General features: G+C 39.5%; 2 protein-coding genes across 9 annotated transcripts in view; one reads left to right on the top strand and one right to left on the bottom strand.

The window, feature by feature from the left end:
- The window catches only part of HACD3 (3-hydroxyacyl-CoA dehydratase 3), a 34,140-nt gene extending 17,831 nt beyond the window's left edge, over positions 1–16,309 (top strand). Inside the window, exons 6-12 of one of the 4 annotated variants that reach the window (XR_014293977.1) lie at positions 1,455–1,565; positions 6,902–7,029; positions 8,701–8,813; positions 10,020–10,126; positions 10,691–10,822; positions 11,375–11,516; positions 14,623–14,803. Coding sequence is in view for 2 of the 4 variants with exons in the window: in XM_082620098.1 (XP_082476224.1) it covers positions 1,455–1,565; positions 6,902–7,029; positions 8,701–8,813; positions 10,020–10,126; positions 10,691–10,822; positions 11,375–11,457 (674 nt within the window). In the remaining 2 variants the exon portion in view is untranslated. Of the gene's footprint in view, positions 1–1,454; positions 1,566–6,901; positions 7,030–8,700; positions 8,814–10,019; positions 10,127–10,690; positions 10,823–11,374; positions 11,517–14,622 lie in introns of all 4 variants that reach the window. The other 3 variants (XM_082620098.1, XR_014293978.1, XM_082620099.1) reach the window with 3 other exon arrangements.
- A 788-nt stretch (positions 16,310–17,097) lies between these two features.
- The window catches only part of INTS14 (integrator complex subunit 14), a 35,632-nt gene continuing 31,328 nt past the window's right edge, over positions 17,098–21,401 (bottom strand). For 3 of the 5 annotated variants that reach the window (XM_082619112.1, XM_082619114.1, XM_082619111.1), the window contains 2 exons: positions 19,927–19,992; positions 17,099–17,923 (listed from right to left, as the gene is read on the bottom strand). In XM_082619112.1, the coding sequence (XP_082475238.1) occupies positions 17,672–17,923; positions 19,927–19,992 (318 nt within the window). In that variant the 3' untranslated portion in view covers positions 17,099–17,671. Of the gene's footprint in view, positions 17,924–19,926; positions 19,993–21,401 lie in introns of all 5 variants that reach the window. The other 2 variants (XM_082619113.1, XM_082619115.1) reach the window with 1 other exon arrangement.

Below are 21,401 nucleotides of genomic sequence, written 5' to 3' on the forward strand. Positions count from 1 at the left end.
GTTTTATCTAAATTCGTAAAGTTTCCTGATGAAAGAAGTTCTTTATATGGGGAAGTGTAATAAATTTTTGTAGTTTTGAAGAAAAAAAAATTAATTAGTTAAATGTTGCTACAAGTCTGACTTTTTTGGCTCCTTCGGATAAGGCTATTTTTTTTGTGTGTGTGTGGTACGCGGGCCTCTCACTGTTGTGGCCTCTCCTGTTGCGGAGCACAGGCTCCGGACGCGCAGGCTCAGCGGCCATGGCTCATGGGCCCAGCCGCTCCGCGGCATGTGGGATCTTCCCGGACCGGGGCAAGAACCCGCGTCCCCTGCATTGGCAGGCGGACTCTCAACCACTGCGCCACCAGGGAAGCCCAGGATAAGGCTATTTTTGATTGACCACACTAATCGTGATTATTTGAGCATCAACCAAGTGTCTATGCAAAATATCTCTGTAGCAACACTGATAATGTAGCTACAAAAATATGTACGTAGGAATACATAGGTAGCAGCAACACCCGAACTCTGTAGTTCTTCTCAAGAATTATCCTTTCCTTTTCCCTACTCCTTTGACTCAACCATGACTCTGTTTAAGCTCCTTACTCCTTCCTTAATTCCATAGTTGGCTCTGTCTTCACAAACCCTTAGGCTGCAGACAAAATTAATGTCCCTTATTCTCCTTCCTGCCTCTTGGTTTGTAATTTTCCTCCTTTGGTTATGTCCTCATTCTACCATCTTTCAAAGCCCAGATCAGGTGCCATCTCATCCGTGCAGACTTGCCTGATACATGCTTTTCCAGCCTAAAGTCATTTTTCTCACCTTGAAATTTTCACAAGACATTACCTGTCACTCTCAATCTTGTAATATGGTTTTTAGATTGTAAACTCTTTGAGGGCAGCATCATGTCTTAACCATCCTTGAATCTCAGTAGTGCTACTCACAGTATCTTGTATATTGTAGGTGTTCAGTTAATGCTTGTTTAGATGGATATATGAGCAAATATCAGAATTTTTTTATTACAGTTTCTATCTCTTTGAGCTAGTTTGACCTGCATGACCTAAAAAAATTCTAAAAAAGAAGAAATTGTAGATTATATTAAGATGACAAGAGCAAGAGCTGAGTATAGCTTTATTTCCTTTTAATGCCTCCTTAGCTAGTCAGTCATTCTTTGCCAGAAATAATTTTCCTTTTTCCCTCTTGGATTTGTTAAGTCTGTATACTTACTCTTCAGTGCTGTGAGGGGAAAGATTGCTGAACACATACCTTGGACTACAATGTTCCTTATAATTTTTCCTTATCTGTTTTTCTATGGGACCAGAAGCCCAGGTTGGTGCAGACCTGGGCCAGGTATTTTTGGGGGAGCTTAGGGCACCCAAGTAGTAAAGAGGGATGAAGTCATCCAAGTATGCCCCACATACCCACCTCCTGCTGTGACTACTGCTTTTAACAGCTTACCACCTTGCTTTGCTTTTCAGCTCTTGCAAGCTTGAAGAAAGGATACCTGTTCATGTATAATCTAGTGCAGTTCTTGGGATTCTCCTGGATATTTGTCAACCTGACTGTGCGGTTCCTTATCTTGGGAAAAGGCAAGTGCAAAATTTCCAGGCTAGTTTTCTTTTTTCAGTAGTTTGGCCCCCTATTCACCAAAAGTAACAGTCTCTGCCTTTGGTATTAACAATACCACCACTCCCACCCCCTACCCCCCCACCATATTTGTGTAGCACTTCATGCCTTTCATTGTATGTTCACATCTTTCACTTCCCTTGGCCTTGTGAAACAGGCAGACTGGATGTTCTGTCCATTTAATAGATGAGAAAACAGGCTTGGAGATTGTCAAAGAAATGGTCCACATCCACACAGCTAGCCAGGGCTATCTTGGGCTGACATCCCTTTCTTATTCACTGCTTGATAGTTCATTTATAACTAAATAAATTGATGTGATACTCACAGTGTCAAAGTTATACAAGTCCTTAAGGGATCTCACCCCTTTGGAGCCTCAGTAGACTAAATGGATTATTGTAAAACTGAATGAAAAGACTATCATAAAGATATTAGTTCTTGGGGCTTCCCTGGTGGCACAGTGGTTAAGAATCTGCCTGCCGAGGCAAGGGACATGGGTTCAAGCCCTGGTCTGGGAAGATCCCACATGCGGCGGAGCACCTAAGCCCGTGCGCCACAACTAGTGAGCCTGCTCTCTAGAGCCCGTGAGCTGCAACTTCTGAGCCCCCGTGCCACAACTACTGAAGCCTGCGTGCCTAGAGCCCATGCTCCACAACAAGAGAAGCCATTGCAATGAGAAACCCATGCACTGCAACGAAGAGTAGCCCCTGCTCGCCGCAACTAGGGAAAGCCCACGAACAGCAACAAAGACTCAACTCAGCCAAAAATAAATAAATAAAAATTTATATTAAAAAAAAAGATATTAGTTCTAGTTCTGCTAGATTAATTTATATGTTTAACAGAATTCTGGCCAAAGTAAATGACAACAGAACATTTTTGAGAATGTGATCTAAAGTATTCTGAAATTTTATTGTGAACAATAAATAGATAATAAAATTTGAGGGAAGAAAGAGTAATGGGAGAGGACTTTCTCTACCTGACATGAAAGAATGTAATTAAAATAGTATAGCACTAGCATAAGAATAGAGTAATTAATAGAGCAGATTAGGTGGCTCAGAAAGAGGTCTTACATTATATATATATATATATATATATATATATATATATATATATATATATATATATATCCAGATTATGGATATAATAAAAAAAAGGAATCATGAATCAGTGGAAAGGAAACTCTTTTCCAATCATTTTTTTTTTTATTAGATGGGAAAAGTTTCCAAAAATTGGTTAGGTGTGGGAGGCAGATAATCTGTTTGACTCTTCTCACACTGTATACAAAAATAAATCCCCCCAAAGGATTTAGGAGCCATATATCAAAAAGTTAAGTCATAATAAAAGATAAAGTAAATATTTATAAAATCACATGTGGAGGGTTAGGACTTTCTAACCTTAAAAGTGATAGAAGAAATCACGAAGAAAAAGGTCAATGTATTTAACTACATAAAATGCCTAAATTTCTATATATGTAAAAACATCCAGCCAAAACAACATTAAAGATTAAAAGCATATTGAGTTGAGCAAAATGGGGATGGAGGGTTGGTGGAAAATTGCAACAAATATCGGCAAGAGTTGTTTTTTTTACATATAAAGAACTTGTACAAATTGATTTTAAAATGTGAAAACTCCACCCAATAGATAAATAAAGGTCATGTACAGGCAGTTCATAAGAGGAAATAAAACTAATTCAGCATACAGCAAAATGTTTAACTCAGTAATGGTGAAGGAAATGAAAAATATTATTTTTTATGTATCAATTTTGCAAAGTTGTAAAAGACACTTAATTCAAGACAACATATGCTAAAATAAACACAACAGTGGCTACTGGGAGGGTCCATAAGTACAACATGTCTTTGGGAAAATCATTTTGCAAGGTGCATTGAGAACCTTAACTGTTCATATCCTTGAACTTGGTTATTTCATTTCTGGAAATACGTTCTAAAGAAATAATTGAAACTATAAGAAAAGCTTTTTCAAAATGATATACATTATGGCATTATTTATATTTGTATTGTATATTGTATTTTATGTAATACAAATTGCAAACTACCTAAGTGTCCATCAATGAAGGATTGGTTTAGATTGTTCACTCAGTGGAATGTTGTAAAGCAAATATAAAGTATTTAAAGAGATTGTAATAATACGGAAGAATACTTATGATGGGCTAAAAAGGTAACATAAATTTGTTTTTCCAGTTCGATCACACCAATGTAAAAAGGAGAGAAAAAACTGAACCAATAAATGTGAAATGATTGGAAGAAAAGGCACCATTTTCAAATGGTTTGAAAGGATCATTTAAATTTTTTTCCTTATTTTATAAAGTAAATATGAGGAAAAATATGAGCATAATGGAAAATATAAACTATTTAAAAAAGAGAAAAAAATCCTGTAGACTATTTTACTCTTCAGTCCTAAATTTTCCCATCTGAGTTTTGTAAAGATGAATTGCAGTTAGCTCCAGAATCTTGTGAAAGAAGTGCACGTTGTTTTTCCAGCCTTCTTAATACCTTGGAATTCTGCAAAGCACAGTAGCAGGCTAGTGAAAAACTTCCCAAATGCCTAGCATCTTATAGTCCTGTGTAACCAGAGGTCTACAGATGAGTTATTTAAAGAAACAAAGGAAGTCTCAGACAATTGTTCTCAGATCTGTAGCTCTTACTAGTATGAATTTATCACAAGTCCCATGGAATGACTAGGTACATTCAAATTCATAAATAATTTATTTAACCTAACATAGTTGGATCGATTCTGAATGTTCAAGCCTGCTAGCTGTTAGGTGATCCACTCCAAAAGCTGCTAACTTATCTGGGTCATGTGTTTAAGCTGCCTGGATTTGTAATTTCTATTTTGGCTCTGAGTCCCTTCCTAAACCACCTACTGGAATGCAGCTGCTGGTGTAATTCTTCTCTTATCAGTCCTCAAAGGTGTAATAAGGACCTGGGCCTGGTACCCAGGGTCATAGTTTGCCCTTTGCAGTTATCTTTTTTTGAATAAAGGATGTTGGTGAATGGCAGACTCTACACATGTACTTGTTTTTTTCACATAAACATGTATGTGCTAAACTTCTCATGCTAAGGAAATAGCAAACTCTTAGGCTTATGTAGAAACTCTTGTCTCGCTCTCTATTAATACTTTTTTATTAAATAAATTAAAAATTTTTTCTAATTATAAAAATGTGTTAATTACTTAAAGACTTAAATAAAACAAAACAAAAGCTCTACCATAATCCCATCTATCAGAGCAACAGATTCTTGGCACCTTGTTGTATATCTTTCTAAACCCATATAACTTTCATAGGAACAGTTCCTAAAGTGGAATTATGAGATAAAAGGGCAGATTATTTTTATCTTATTTATTTATTTAAAATGAATTTTTACTGGAGTATAGTTGGTTTACAATGTGTTAGGGGCAGATTGCTTTTAAGGATTCTGATTTATACTGCCCAGAAAGAGTATACTATTTTATACTACCACTATTTAAATCTATATCCATTAACATATGAGTGCCTTTTAGAACTTTTAAAAAGTTTTTTCAAATCATAAAAGTAATTGGGCTGATTTAAGAACATTTGGAAAGTGGGGGAAAACCAGAGAGGAGGTGCGGTGGGATGGAAGGGGAGGTGAATAAGCCATTGTCCATCACTGTTAATATTTCCGTATGTTTCCTTTTAGTCTTTTTTTTTCTCCTGCAGTTAAAAATTATAGTCATACTGTGTGTACAATTTTGCATCTTGTTTTTAAAACAGTATTATAAGCATGTTAATGTTATTAATATTCTTTGTAACAGTCATTTTAGAAATCAGATTTCTATTCCTGAATTGAAACAAGGATATTTTTCCCATAAAACTAGAGGCAAAGCAACAAGATCTTACTTTTATTTACCATATGCCGAATCTTAGGTTACAACTTTCTAGTTCAAAATAATGGAGAACCTCATTTTTCAAAGATAATTGTCCAAGAAATTAATAAGTGAATCCCCTGAAAAAGGATACCAGAATTTCATTGTAAATGGCAACAAAAAGATTTGATTGGGATTTTGTCTTGACAAGGGACATTTAAAATTATGAATAAATTTTTTATCTTATATATAGAAAAATTTAAATTGTAATTTTGCATTACTTCCTCAAAGAAAAGAATTGGTCAAATTTTGAACTTACTTATTGGTGGAATTTTTCCAGCAAAATTATGCAATAACACTGTATACCATTCTTCATTTTTTTGCATTTGACTTTGTAGCAGGATTGTAAAGTGGATCATTTTCACAAGAATATTAGAGAGTTTTTTAGTTTTTGCAAGGGGCTTGTTTTATTCATTTGATATTTAAACTGTATTCTTTTGAGGTGCCTGCAGTATCATCTTTGTTGGTAAGGTGCCTAACTCTGCCATTTCTTAGAGGCACTACTTTAATAGGCAGAGAAGCAAGAATCCTAAACCTTCTACAATGTGCAGGACAAAGAATTGTCTTGCCCAAAATGTCAGTGGTGCCCTGGCTGAGAAACACTGCAAAGAGGAATGTACGAATGCAGGATGTCAAGTGAGGATCAGTATGAAAAGTGAAGGATATTAAATTATGGAGCACTCCAAATTGATACCACATTTGTTGTCCTCATATAAGGAATAACTGTCATTTGAATTGTTATATAATATTCCATGAAACAGATATACTATGGTTTACTCAAACTTTCCATACTCTTAGGTTTATACCATTTCTTTTTTTTTCCGATACGCGGGCCTCTCACTGTTGTGGCCTCTCCCGTTGCGGAGCACAGGCTCTGGACGCGCAGGCTCAGCGGCCGTGGCTCACGGGTCCAGCCGCTCCGCGACATGTGGGATCTTCCTGGACCGGGGCATGAACCCGCATCCCCTGCATCGGCAGGCGGACTCTCAACCACTGCACCACCAGGGAAGCCCCCATTTATTTGATTGTACAGTTTTTGAGATTTTAAAAGGCTAGGTTGCAGTTGATATATGTATAAATGAGATAATGGATCTGAAAAGAATTATCATTGTGCTTGATACATAGATTTTTCAGCATATAATAACTGAGTGAAGTCTAGGTATGTGTCTTTTCTTGCCTTTTAAAACTGAGAAGGGCATACAGGGTTTATGTGTTAACTTTCTGGTAAACAGTAGAATTTAGTATTCAGGCCCATGGAGGAGTGAATAGTGAATTTGAATCTGACTGGATGTTTATTATACTTTTCCTAAAATTCCTTTCGTGTAAAGAGTTATCTAGTTTGCAAAATACTTCTTTTGGAATTTGCCAGTTGATTTACCCTTAATGTGTATTTGTCCCATAGAGTCCTTCTATGACACGTTCCACACCGTGGCTGACATGATGTATTTCTGCCAGATGCTGGCAGTTGTGGAAGCTATCAATGCAGCAATTGGAGTCACTAAGTCACCAGTGATACCTTCTCTTTTCCAGGTATTGAACAGTTGAGCTCGAGGGTGGGGAATGAAAGGTTTCAATGTTTATTTAGTAGGTATCCACACTTTGCTGGGAAGTCTCAGTTAGTAAAAATACCTATTTGCACAGGAATAGCATTGTTTTATCTGAACAGGTTGGAAAATGTGAAACCTGAGGGATATTTTTTAAAATAGACTTTTGCCATTTCAGGTCTGTTTTACTGTTTATAATATCTTCGTGATATCACAAAGTTATAAAAAGAGCTTTAAAACTAGGGAAGCTTGATTCTCAGGCAGGAGTGGAAAACCCTAGCCTCTTCTTAGATAGGGGTGTGCCCAGTCTCCTACCACCTCAGGTCAATGAAGGTGGTGTAATACCTGGGAACTCTCTTCACTTTGGACTTTCTTCCATGTATGAAGGTGGCTCTTCTGACTCATGTGGGGAGTTCCCCCCCCCACCCCCAGTACATCTAGGTTGTTTCCTAATATTTGGAAGATTGCTCTCAGGAATGGGACATCAAAGTCTTTCAGCTTCCTTGCCTTGTTCCCTAACTATATGCAGTTACACATTATTAGATACCACCAACCCAGACTCAGGGGGAATCAGGTGACTGTTGGCTAGTCTCTTCTGGATGCTGTTTTTATAGTTCAACCCTTTTCTGGCATATCAGCTCTGGCATTCTGATAGTATCAGTTGCATGGTAAAGGGTGTTAATACAATAGCCTTGTTATTTCTTGGTTTTCTGTCCTTGGAAAGAGGTTGTTTTGTTTAGTTCAAAAAAATAAAAGTGGATAGTGAGTGACCCACTAATATGGAATAATATTTTTTTTATATCAAAGACTGGTACAAATAAGCATTAGGGTAGAATTTCTAGGGCAAGATAGGTTCTGTGTCATCACATCACATGCCTCCAGGGCATGCCATTCGTGTAGAATACAATGTGAGTGAAGCCTTTTGGAGTTGGGCAATACCACATGCGCCAACATGGATGAATCTTGGGAATGTCACATTGAGTAAGAAGCAAGTCAGAGTATAATACATAGAGTATGATTTCAGAAAGTTTAAAATCAAGCAAAATGAAACAATATACTGTTAAGGAATACATACATAAGTAGTAAAACTATAAAGACAAGCAGTGGAATGGTTAACACAAGATAGTAGTTTCTGGGACTTCCCTGGTGCTCCAGCGGTTAAGAATCTGCCTTCCAATACAAGGGACGCAGTTTTGATCCCTGGTCAGGGAACTAAGATCCCACATGCTGTGGGGCAACTAAGCCCGCGCGCCACAACTAGAGAGAAGCCTGCATGCCTCAACGAAAGATCCCGCATGCTGCAACTAAGACCCAAAGCAGCCAAAAATAAATAAATATTTTAAAAAAAAAGATAGTAGTTACTTACTACGGGGAGGGAGGGGGTGTGCCACACTGGTAACGTTCTGTTTCTTAACTTGTGTTATGCAGACGCAGATGTTCACTTGGCAGTATTCTTTAAACTGTGTTTGAACGTGTGTAATACACACACACACGTCCACAAATACTGGCTTGGGCACTTTAACTTGTTCTAAGTTTTCTCAGTCTTTTTCTGTTTACCTTGAATTTAGTGGGGTTACGTTTCAGATAATACATTTATATGTTGTTTTTTGAAAATATATTTTAAAACTTCTCTCTCTCTTTTGGGTCCTTTTAATAGCTTCTTGGAAGAAACTTCATTTTGTTTATCGTCTTTGGCACCATGGAAGAAATGCAAAACAAAGCTGTGGTTTTCTTTGTGTTTTATATATGGAGCACAGCTGAAATTTTGAGGTGGGTAGAAATGCCAGGATGGTGTTTGAGTGCTTCTCCTACTCTGGAGTATCTCTCTTCTTGAGGGAGTTGCTGTCTTATTCAGAATCTCATTTGATTTGAGATTAAGGTTCTATGTGTGGAGAGTTCTACCTGCATCTGTGTGCTCTGTAAAGGTGAGGCAGTTTTATTTTTTAAACAGTCAATGGATCATAATACCAGCCTGGGCACTGGAGAGTAGAGGGAGAGATCCAGAGAAATGAAAGGATCTTACCCTTCAGGATCTTGCTGTCTTGTTGGAAAGAGAGGACTCATTCACATGGAAAAATTCTTGAAAGGGCTGAAGAAACATGGGGCTGAAGGAGCATCCCAGGTTGGATGGAAGTAGTAAAGATTAGCCTTCGAGAAGGGATGATAGAAATGAATCTTTTACTACAAGATTACTGAAGTTTGAATTGACCTCTTATCTGATTCTTCCATTCTCAGTTGTCAATAGAAGAAATATCTTAAAAAAAAAAAAAGATCCAATTAAAGTAGATGTGTTCTTCTTTACCAGACCATACATACTCCATACTTCTTCCCTTTTCAGTCAAGTGGAGGGTTGGTTTTGCAAATTGACTCCTCAGCTCTAGGTTTGGTGGTATTTTGGTAAAGTTGACAGTTAAGAGGGAGAAAAGACATCAGCAGTCCTAGATTGTGTTTAAATGGAGTCTGTATCCCATGGCACCCAGTATACCCTCTAATTTACTTAACACAAAGGTGAAAGAGATTATAGGTACTTAATATTAACTTTTACTGTTTGGGAGGAAGCAACTTTCTTTTTTTTTTATGTTATCTCTTTTTAAATAGAGTATTCCTGATTATAGATTAGAGGTCTTTTGTATACTTTAATTTTGGTAATGTTCATTTATGCAGCGATAAAGTGGCTGTCAAAGTATCTGTCATCTTTACCTACTTGGAATGTAGATCAACTAGGAATAAAGCCAAAATGCTTCTGAGCATCTGTTCTATATACTGAACCTTTTCATAGAGGGTTCCTTTGAGACCTAAACTTAGTCTGCCGTTATTGAGAATTCATATCCTTTGAAGACTGGAGGAGGAGCATGATGGGAGTTTATAATTCTGCTAAGAAGAAGCCATGTGTGGCTAATTGTGAAATTATTGTTGAATGATGTTCTAGGGTTGCATTCAGTAGCTTTTAATGTGTTAATTCCTTATTTTCAATAGGTACCCCTTCTATATGCTTTCTTGCATTGACATGGATTGGAAGGTGCTCACATGGCTTCGTTACACTATGTGGATTCCCCTGTATCCTCTGGGATGTTTGGTAGAAGGTACTTTCAGGAACTCTAGGTTTTATACCTTAATTCCAAGGGGTGGCCAGATCTTTCTTCCTCCCTCTGCCAGCCTTAGTCTGAAATATGGGTGTTGAACTTTTCAAGAATTTCTTTCTAGTAGCTTCCTTCCACAATACTCCTGGTATCCAGACTGTTCCAAGGAAGTAGCTCATTTTGTTAAAGTTTGGAAGCTGGGTGGTCATGCACTGCATGCTTCCTATTTTTATGGTACTTTTAATTTTCCAAAGCAATGTCTTATTGATGACTTTATTTTATTACGACAAACACCTAGTGAGTGAGTCAGAGATTTTTCTCTTCATTTTATGGAATAGGAAGCCCAGTGCTATCAGATGACTGTTCCTCATTTATCCTTGTCAGCTTGGAGGCTTATTTCCTAGGAAAACTAGGGGGAAGAAAAAAAGAGACATGAGCCCATTGTACAAAGAGAGGAGGAAGAAGCATTTTCAACAAACCCAGAAACTTTGAGGGGTTAGAAGGTTCTATCAGTAGATGTGACTGTATTTCATTTGCTTCTAAAACGTTCTTGTTTCTGCTTTTCAGCCGTCTCAGTGATCCAGTCCATTCCAATATTTAATGAAACAGGAAGATTCAGCTTCACATTGCCATATCCAGTGAAAATCAAAGTTAGATTTTCCTTTTTTCTTCAGATTTATCTTATAATGTTATTTTTAGGTAAGTATTGGCTCTGTAATAGACCTTTTTTCTGTTACTTCTTAGAAGGTAGAGTTAAATGATTCAGAGTTTTAAAAATCCTTATTAGTATTCTTACTTTCAAAAGAGTAGAAATAAGTTAGAGAACGATTACTTTGCAAAACAGACCCATTAGGAGAATATGCTATGTGTGGAAGTATTTCTTCCCCATCTCCAGTGATTGAGTTACCTTCTTGAACTGTTCTAGGTCATTGGGACTTCACCATATTTCATGTTTAGAACAGTGTAAGCAGCTCTTTTAAAACTGAATAAAGGGCTTCCCTGGTGGCGCAGTGGTTGAGAGTCCGCCTGCCGATGCAGGGGATACGGGTTCGTGCCCCGGTCTGGGAAGATCCCACATGCCACGGAGCGGCTGGGCCCATGAGCCATGGCCGCTGAGCCTGCGCATCCGGAGCCTGCGCTCCGCAACGGGAGAGGCCACAACAGTGAGAGGCCCGCGTACCGCAAAAAAAAAAAAAATAAATAAAACTGAATAAAAAATGAATAAAAAGCTCATTTTACTTCTAATTTCAGTAGCAGATCCCTTATCCAGAGGAATTATTACAGAGGTGGTAATACAGCTGGCAGCAAGGAGGGAAGGCAGTAAAGGCCTCTGAGCAGCCAAGAGACGTCAGAAGGCTTCTACCTAACAGTAGGAAAGCCCCCCACTCCTCATGTAAAGCGTTGCTTATTTATTAGTTTACTTTTATATAAAACCATAAAGTTTTGCCTTAACTCATAAAAACTAAGCACTTAAAAGAAGGGAAAGAGAAGTAAACCTAAATTATTGCAAATATGAGAGATTTAAAAGCCTTCCTAATTATGAGGATTATTTACTTTAGATAAAGTTCTAACACATTTTAATATACTTACATATATTTCTCCCTATTGTATTTCACAAAAGTCTTGAGGTGGCCTTAAAGTATGGCTCTATGGTCTCCTGGCAACAGAAGGATGTGACAGCAGATAGTATACTGGTTATCTTTTTCTGTGTAACAAATTACCCCAAAACTTAGCAGCTTAAAATAGAAAACATTTATTATCCCGCATGTATTCTGAGAGTCAGGAAGTAGGCTAGCTGGGTAGCCCTGGCTCAGGGACGCTCATGAGGTTTCTTCAAGCTGTCAGCTCAGCTGGGGCTACAGTTTCTGCACACTTGACTGGGGCTGGAGGATCTGCTTCAAGCTTGCTTATGTAGCTGTGGACAGGAGGCTTCAGTTTCCTGCCATAGTACTTCTCCATGTGGATGCTCATGACATGGCTTCTCCCCAAAGCAAGTGATGTGGAAGAAAGCAGAAGCCACACTGCCTTTTTTTTTTTGCCTTTAAAAAATTTATTTATTATTGAAATATATTTGACGTAAAACATTGTATAACTTTAAGGTATAACATGTTGATTTGATACATTTATCAATTGTAATAAGATTGCCATTATAGTGATAACTAGAACTTCTATCATGTCCACACTGCTTTTTATAACCTAAACCCAGAAGTGACATACTATCACTTTTTAAAAAAAAAAAGATTTATTTATTTATTTGTTGGCTGTGTTGGGTCTTTGTTGCTGCACATGGGCTTTCTCTAGTTGTGGCGCACGGGGGCTTAGTTGCTCCGCAGCCTGTGGGATCTTCCCGGACCAGGGCTTGAACCCACGTCCCCTGCATTGGCAGGTGGATTTTTTTTTTTTTTTTTTTTTTTTTTTGCGGTACGCGGGCCTCTCACTGTTGTGGCCTCTCCCGCTGTGGAGCACAGGCTCCGGACGCGCAGGCTCAGCGGCCATGGCTCACAGGCCCAGCCGCTCCGCAGCATGTGGGATCTTCCCAGACCGGGGCACGAACCTGTGACCCCTGCATCAGCAGGCGGACTCTCAACCACTGCGCCACCAGGGAAGCCCGGCAGGTGGATTCTTAACCACTGCGCCACCAGGGAAGCCCCGACATACTATCACTTTTGCTGTATTCTCTTTCTTAAACAGATCAACCTTGTATAATGTGGGAGGGGACTACACAAGGGTATGAAATACCAGGAGGTAGGGATTATTGGGGACCAGCTTGGAGGCTGGCTTCCCCAGACTGATAGGGAGACCACAAAAAGTAAACCCAAGAAGTTGGAAAGCCCAGTGATTTTGGTTATTTATTTATCTGTGCCATGCGGCTTGTGGGATCTTAGTTCCCCAACCAGGGATTGAACCCGGGCCCTTGGCAGTGAAAGCACGGAGTCCTAAACACTGGACCACCAGGGAATTCCCGATCTTGGTCATTTAGAAGTGGGGGAGAAGAGACCTACACCCTTTAGGAGCCCCTCGGAATCAGCACATGGCAGAAGTGCAGTTAAATATAGATTATGGGGGCAGTTAAATAATATACATTATGGGGGCAGGTCATCTGCCAAAGGTTAAATTTTATTCCATTTGTTCTTTTCCATTTCAGAAAGATTTCAAACCAAAAATGTTAAAATGTTTGGCGCTTTAAGGGAGTAAGCTTCAATTTGGAAAATGCACTCATGAAAAGAGCTCTTTACCTCTATTAGTGGATAAATCTAGTACTACTGTAATTAGGCTTCATGAGGTGGGCCTACTGAAAGTGTTAAAAAGGAATGTGTTGGAAAGACCCTTAAAATATTTTACTATAAAAGCTAGAAGTATTTTATTTATGTATTTTTAAAAGTATTTATTTATTTATTTGGCTGCACCGGCTCTTAGTTGCGGCATGCAGGATCTTTTTGCGGCATGATTTTAGTTGTGGCATGCAGGCTCTTAGTTGTGGCATGCAGGATATAGTTCCCTGACCAGGGATCGAACCTGGGCTCCCTGCTTTGGGAGCACAGAGTTGTAACCACTGGGCCACCCAGAGAAGTCCCAGGTAGATGTATTTTAATGTGCACTAACCCTAGTGGCTTTTCCTTGTGTTGTTTAAGCTATTGCATATTCTGACTTACAAGGTTCTGTATTCATAGTTTGCCTACAATTAATATGTAGTTGTTTTTGTTCTTCAGAATGAAATAAATCCTAAATCTACATAATTTAGAAGCAGTATAACAACCAGTTATATTTGTGTATGGATCAAACATACATTCTCTCACAATGTCTGTAAAATAAGTGTTTTTAACCCTGTTGTACAATGAGAAAACTGAGGTAAGACTAAGCTACAGAACTACTCAGTGATCACGTAGGATTGAAATTTTCTTCTGGCTCTTAAATCCTGTGTTTTTCTAGTTCACTGAATTGTGTGCTTCCTAGAAAAGCGTCTCATACCTTTTAGGCTATTGCTTAATACATATTATTGCATAGCCTTGAATTAAAAATTAGGTTCTCTCTGTTTCAGATTTGTGTATTTCATTTTATGTAAATCCTACCTTAATAGAAAGGAAGAAAAAGAATACTGAACTCTAATTAATGAAATTTTTAGGGGTGAAGTGTACTGATGTCTGCAGCTTACATTGAAATACATTGAATGAGACGGGAATGGGTATGTGACAAAGTAAATGTAAAAAAGTTAAAGTTTAAATCTAGGTGGTATTCACTGTACAATGGTTTAATCTTCTGTATATTTGAAAATTTTCATAGTAAAATATGGGAGAAAATTAAATTGTAGAACCCACTGGGGAAAAATTGTCTCTAGTGCATTATTAATATTTCTAAGTTGTACTTCCTGAGCAACTGCAGTAAGCACAGGGCTGTGGGATATGAAAAACAGACAACTAGGGACTGTCCTGCCCCAAGAGCTTCTGCTTATAAACAGAGACAAAGATTCTCATTTCTAATTGGCCTCTTTTCTTTTTCAGGATTATACATAAATTTCCGTCATCTTTATAAACAGCGCAGGCGGCGCTTTGGACAAAAAAAGAAAAAGATCCACTAAAAAGAGAGATTTAGATGACTTCTTGCCAGTTTGAGCCTAATCTATAATTCTTACAGTTTTACCTTGTACTGATGTAAAAGTTTTTTTAAAGGTAAATGATTAAATTCTCAGTGAGGCTATCTTCCTTTTTCCCCAGTAACATTCCTGAATTTACTGTATTATCTTAGTGTAGTACTTGCATGACATGGATTACTGATACCTGATGACAGGTTCATTCCTGTGTATTCCGTTAATGAGAGCAAAAGACTCAGCCCTACCCCCACCCACTCCATGTCCAGTCAGTCTGTTTCACACAGGCCAGAGATACTTCTTCAGTGCCCTGATGCTACCAGCTACTGGCCATTCTTATAGCTGGGATTTGTTCTTTTCAGCTATTGCTTGTGGAAAAAAAAAAAAGCAAGACTACGTTGCTGTATAGGAGGCTGTGAAAGTGGCTCAGACAAGGACCTAATATATTCTGTACCCAAGGGGCTACTTGTTAAGTGGGTTGGCATTGATTTTTTCTGGAAATCGAGTTTTACTCAGTCATTGATAAAACATTTCGGAGTCTGAGTAGGGCTGAAGGACACATATTACCTCTGAATCTTTTGGTCTCTCTAACAACATCTTAACCTGTGTGGGCACTGGAGAGGCACAGGGTGATTTGAGAGAAACCAGTCAGAACCTTGGAACACCATGATCACTTACTTCATTCCTAGCTAAATCAGAACTATTTTCAACACGAAAGAAAGATGAAACATTAGTTAGAAAACAATTATAAGAGTTCCAAATGCAAATGGTGCTACAGGGATCAAAAGGGTCAAACTGGCCATGCAGCCTGTGGCAAACTGGAAACATCAGAGTAGGTCAAGTAAAAATACCTATGAAACTGTCTTAGGCTGTGCACAGACATAAAAAACTCAGTGTTCCTTCCCCTGCATTGACTGAGTCCATTTACTTATGTCAGAGTGCGTTGGTGGAACTGTTTTTGAATAGGCCTCAAAAACACCTGCTTTTTATTTTGCTGTTGTTTCACCTGTCTGCAGTAGGACAGTGAAAACAGTGAGAACTTTGGCTGGAGAACCACCAGCTGAGCCTTTAACAATTCCTGGCAGGAAATCCACCAACAGAGGAACTGAAAAAAATCTAGACACTATGATTTGGCCATTGTCGAAAACATCAGTTTTCCCTAATACATTCCAAGTAAACCAAGTAATGTTTGTATATAAGAATTTAAGTTATGATGGCTTTTCCTGTTCTGCCATTCCCATTGTTCCTGGGGGAAAGGGGACTCACTGGGTTATGCTATTTCTCTGAGCCCAAGATGGAAACTTGGTTTGACCTAAGTAAAAACATCTGATTAGCATAGGCTGGTTGATATTTTTACAAGTTCATTGCACTGAAGGATATTTTGCATGTCTGCAACTTCTGTCATCATTTGTTTGTATTAATTTCTGGTGTTCTTTCAACTGACTTTCTATGTGTAATTGGACAGATCAGCTTTACAGCAGATTATGCTGTATCTTTGTGGCAGAATCTTGTATTCTTAGTGACTGATTGTTATAAACCCCTTTATTGCTGTCTGAGAAAGCTAAAGACTGTGTATTTCTATTAAACATTTACAATTAAAATCTTAGTAACTTGTGTTTAAAGATCATCTAGTCTAATGGTTTCCAAATTGTTAGTGATAAATTCCTTTGTTTAGACAAAATATTGTATAGGCATACCTCGCTTTATTGCACTTCACAGATACTTGCATTTTTTAGAAACTGAAGATCTGTGGCAACCCTGTGTTGTCAGATGATGGATAGCATTTTTTAGCAGTAAATATTTTTTAATCAAGGTATATACATTTTATTTTAGACAGAATGCTATCGCACACTTAATAGACTATAGTGTAAACATAACATTTTTATATACTGGGAAACCAAGAAATTTGTGTGACTCACTTTAGTGAAATATTTGCTTCACTGCGGTGGCCTGGAGGCAAACCTGCAAAACCTCCGAGGTATGCCTATATAGCAATTCAGCATGTTAAATAAAACATGGTTGCTTGGGTTGAAGCAGCCATTCCTTAGGAGGTTTACAGAACAATCTGAAAAGCACTGATGATGTAAATAAAGCCTGGAGAAGTTAGATGACTTGCCCAAGGTCATGAAGCTAGCTCATGAACTGGAACCATAACTGACTACAGTGATGTCAGAATCTACCTGGATGGAACCTGGCTTAAGCAGTGAAGCAGTGAGGCCTAACCAGTGTCAGAAACAAGGAAGTCAGTATGGAACCCAAGGAACCTTCAAGACTGATGAATCTATGCTACTTAGGAAGTTAAAATTATACTTAGGTTATAGGACAGAGCAAAGGCAAAGACCCATTAAAAATTTCCCAGTGAAACCATTTTATAGAAAATCAAATATTTTATTTTCATTAAAAAAAATTTGAAGAAACAAGAATCATTTTATACATTTATGGTTGCTGTTTAAAAGTTTGTATCTCAAGATATACCAAAAGCACCTAAGGGTTACCACTGACCTTTTGCCCAAGTTCTAAGGTAGAAATTCTGAAACTTAGTGATGTTGGGCTTGTACTTAGCAAGTCTCCTCTCCCAACCATAGGTACCTGAAAATGTCCCTGTGGTTGGGAGAGGAGAAAAGTGAAGGGCCTTTCAGGAACAGAGAACCCAGGTTGTTAGGGTGCCCGAGGAAGGTGGAGAGGGCTCTACGCCTGTCAGTCTCAGGCTTCTCAGGAAACATGCCCGCTGTGGGAGCAACAGTTGTCTTTTGGTTTTAAAGACTGAACTCCAGAAAGCTAAGGTCAAAGCCCGAGCAGCTGCCCACCCTGCAGAACCCTTCTCAGAGTAGCAGAGTCAAACCTGTAAGTGGTGCTTCTGAGGCAGCCTTGGGAAGGTCTTTGGGTAGCTGCTGCAGAGGTGAACAGACCAGAAAAGTTTTTACCCTAAATTATTTTCACTTGAAAAAAGAATGAAGTCAGCTTCAGATTCTTTCAGCACTGCTCCCAGAGAAGTCTGTCTGCAAAGGTGTGATGTTGTGGTCATACCCGGCATACTCAGAGGTGCCAGTACTGGCCAGCTTGAGTTGCTGGGCGGCGTGAGTCAGCTGGAACGCAGCATCGGGGTGAGCTGTGTCAGGCAGCAGCGTGCACTCCCTTTCTAGCATGTCAGCCACCCCTTTGAGCAGGTCCAGGAAACCAAAGGCCAAGGCAGCCTTTCGTAAACGGTTCAGCTCCTAAAACAAAATAAAAGACACCAATGTTCCTGAAATGTGTTCTCCTCGTCACATACTTTCTAAGTGCTCAGCTCAGTATAAGTTCTCCTTGATCCCCAATCTTTTTTTTGTTGTTGTGGTACGCGGGCCTCTCACTGTTGTGGCCTCTCCCGTTGTGGAGCACAGGCTCCGGACGCGCAGGCTCAGCGGCCATGGCTCACGGGCCCAGCCGCTCCGCGCCATGTGGGATCTTCCCGGACCGGGGCACGAACCCGTGTCCCCTGCATTGGCAGGCGGACTCTCAACCACTGCACCACCAGGGAAGCCCGATCCCCGATCTTAAATGAGCATTTTTATATGAGAACAAATGATTGTACAGAGATGCCAATAACAAGAGAGTGTGATGACATGACTGGGAAGTGGTTCCTCTGCAGGTGATCAGAAAGCTAAGGAAGACACAGGTGACTGAAACTCAGGTCATCCTCACCACAGTTCATGAGCACTTAGGCCAAACATGGTGAGGTGCTTTGTAGATTTTGCAAAGAGATGACATCCTCCTGATCTGAGGTGTCTCACTTAGCATTATACCCTCTAGGTCTCTCCACGTTCCTGCATGAGCACTCAGGCCAAACATGGTGAGGTGCTTTGCATACATCATTTCATGTACTCGTAACTCTATGGAGGATACTTTTCCTCTGTTACTCAGGTACAGAAAAGGCTTGCCCCAAACCTCAGAGGGCTCTTAACCCTCTGGTGCCTCTCTGGCTAGAGTCTTAGACTGAATGACGATGAACATGTTTGAAGGAGGCACTGGAGGAGTCAGCAGGTCTGACCCCAAAGATCACCACAGAAGGTTGAGTAGTGGATGGAAGCACAGAAATACGAAATGCCCCATCTATCGCCTAGCAGTGTGATCTGGGCAAGTTGTGTAGCCTCTCTGGGTGTCAGTGGCACAAAAGGAGGATAACCTCTTCCACGCCCACTGGAGGAGCTGACACAGCCATCTGGTAGAGGCCCTTTCCTGTAGGTTATATAAAACCAGAAAAGAGAAACGGACTTTCTGACCACCTCTCTACTATCATCTGTTTACAACTGAAAAGTGCAGAAGGCCGAAGTACAAGTGTGCCACCCTGAATAGACAGCTCTGCAGGGAGACAGGGACTACAGCCAAGGAGTGGTCATCAAGGGCCTAGGGCTTCAGTTAGTGGGGGACATGGTGGGCTGGGCAGCTCTCTGGTTGAACTCTGCTTGATTTCACTAGCTCGCTACATAATTAGAAGACATAAAGGTAATAAGATAACACCCAGACAAAGCACGTATGTTCTCTGGAAGAGATGCTACCCTGGAGCTGGCTGTGTGTACCGTATTTTAAGATTCGCAAGCTAGGACACAACTGCCAATACAGCATACCTCACACTGCCACTTAATTTAATTTCAGCCAAACACCAGAAGGACAGGGGAGAAGCAAGGAGTGACCTTAAATGCCCCTCAACTCCACCCCATCCCTTGTAACTTCATTCCACCAATGGTTCTGCATTAGCTAGGTATGATTCTGGAGGGCCATCCTTTTGCAATTCATAAATGTGCAATTTTAGAAGTCACTCCTGGAAGCAGATCCTCTGGGTACAGTAAGAATGTTCTGAGCAATCACCATCCCTGGAAGTCACATACACTGGTTGCCTGGAGTCAGACTGGATACCCATATGGGAGCAGTGAGGAGGTTTAAGGGCTGCGACCCACAGGTCCTTTCAGCTCCTTCCCTCAGCCATTCACAACAGCACCAACACAGAGGAGACCTGCTGCACAGAACCAGGCCATTTAAACACTTCTGATTCCTGGATTTTAGGGCAGCAACAGACTTATCACTTCTACTGACTTTACTGATGAAAAAACTAAGGCACAAACAAACCATACACTTCTAATCCCTGTCCCTGTTCAACGTTACCCTACACTACTGTGAACTGTTTATTTCTGGCACACATCCCAGGGCCCACCCTCATTCCCTATAATTCTGATAGTCTTACCTTATAGAATGTCTGTGTTTTTTCAGGTAGTTTCCTTGCATTTCTTAAAATCTTTTGTACATCTGTCTATCGAGGGTAAAAAGAATTCAACATTAGAATTCTGTGGTAAAAAGGGAAAGAATACAAAAGGATGGCTTTAAATTAAAAAAATGAAAATGAGAAAAGAGTTACAATGTCAAGATGAGGATCCCTTCTGAGTTAATGTCATTGTTCAACATCAGTAAAGCATCTCCCTCCTTCAAAAGGCTTGATGATAATAAATCTCTTGGTGATAATAATGAACTTGTCACAAAAACACCCCCAGTAAACCCATACATCTATGGCCGCTGCTTTTTGACAAGGGTACCAAGACCATCCAATGGGGGAAAGAACAGTCTCTTTAACAAATGGTGCTTGGATAACTGGATAGCCACCCGCAAAAAAATGAAGTTGGACTCTTTACTTCATACCATATACAAAAAATGGGACTCAAAATGGGTCAGAGGCCTAAATATAAGAGCTAAAACTATAAAACTCTTTTCATGACAACAGCAGAGCAACAAAAGAAAAAATAAATTTGGCAAATGTTCATAGCAGCGTTATTCGTAATAGCCAAAAGGTGGAAATAATTCAAAAGTTCACCAACTGAATGAATGGATAAACCAAACGTGGTTTATTTATACAATGGACTATTACTCAGCCATCAAAAGGAAAGAAGTACTGATACATGCTACAACATGAATGAACGTTGAAAACATTATGCTAACTGAAAGAAGTCAAACACAAAAGGCCACATGTAATATGATGCAGTTTATATGAAATATCCAGAACAGGCAAATCCTTATAGACAGAAAGCAGATTAGTGGCTGACAAGAGCTGGGGGAAGGATGACTTGTTTAGTGGGCATAGGATTTCCTTTTGGGGTGATGAAAATGTTTTGGGACTAGATAGTGGCGATGGTTGTGTAACACTGTGATTGTACTAAATGCCACTGAATTGTAACTTTGAAATGGTAAATTTTGTTATGTGCACCTCACCATAATGAAATACACCCAGATCAAAACAAAATTTAAAAAATAATTTTAGAAAAATTCAGCTCTCTTTCTGACAGGGAAGTGTTGGGGTCAGTGATGGCAAGAAAGAGGGAGAACTTGAATTTCCAACAAAGGGAAGAGGCTCCTTAGCCACGGCAGGATGTGTCCAGTCTCCCTGAAAAGGGGGCTAGAAGAGACTATGCCGTCAACAGAAGCTACTTCTGTGGTCAGGTGGCCTGACTGCTTCTTCTCATTTGGCTTAGGTTGGATTCGTTGGAAGAACAAAGGAAAAAAAAAAGGCACTCAAATGATAAAAAAGTGTTTTTTAAAAATAGGTATAACACTGCTATATTTAAACTGGCCAACGAACGAGGACCTACTGTATACCACAGGGAACTCTGCTCAATGTTATGTGGCAGCCTGGATGGGAGGGGAGTTTGGGGGAGAACAGATACATGTATA

This window comes from Mesoplodon mirus, assembly GCF_964341445.2.
Source record: "Mesoplodon mirus genome assembly, chromosome: 4".
NCBI lineage: Eukaryota > Metazoa > Chordata > Mammalia > Artiodactyla > Ziphiidae > Mesoplodon > Mesoplodon mirus.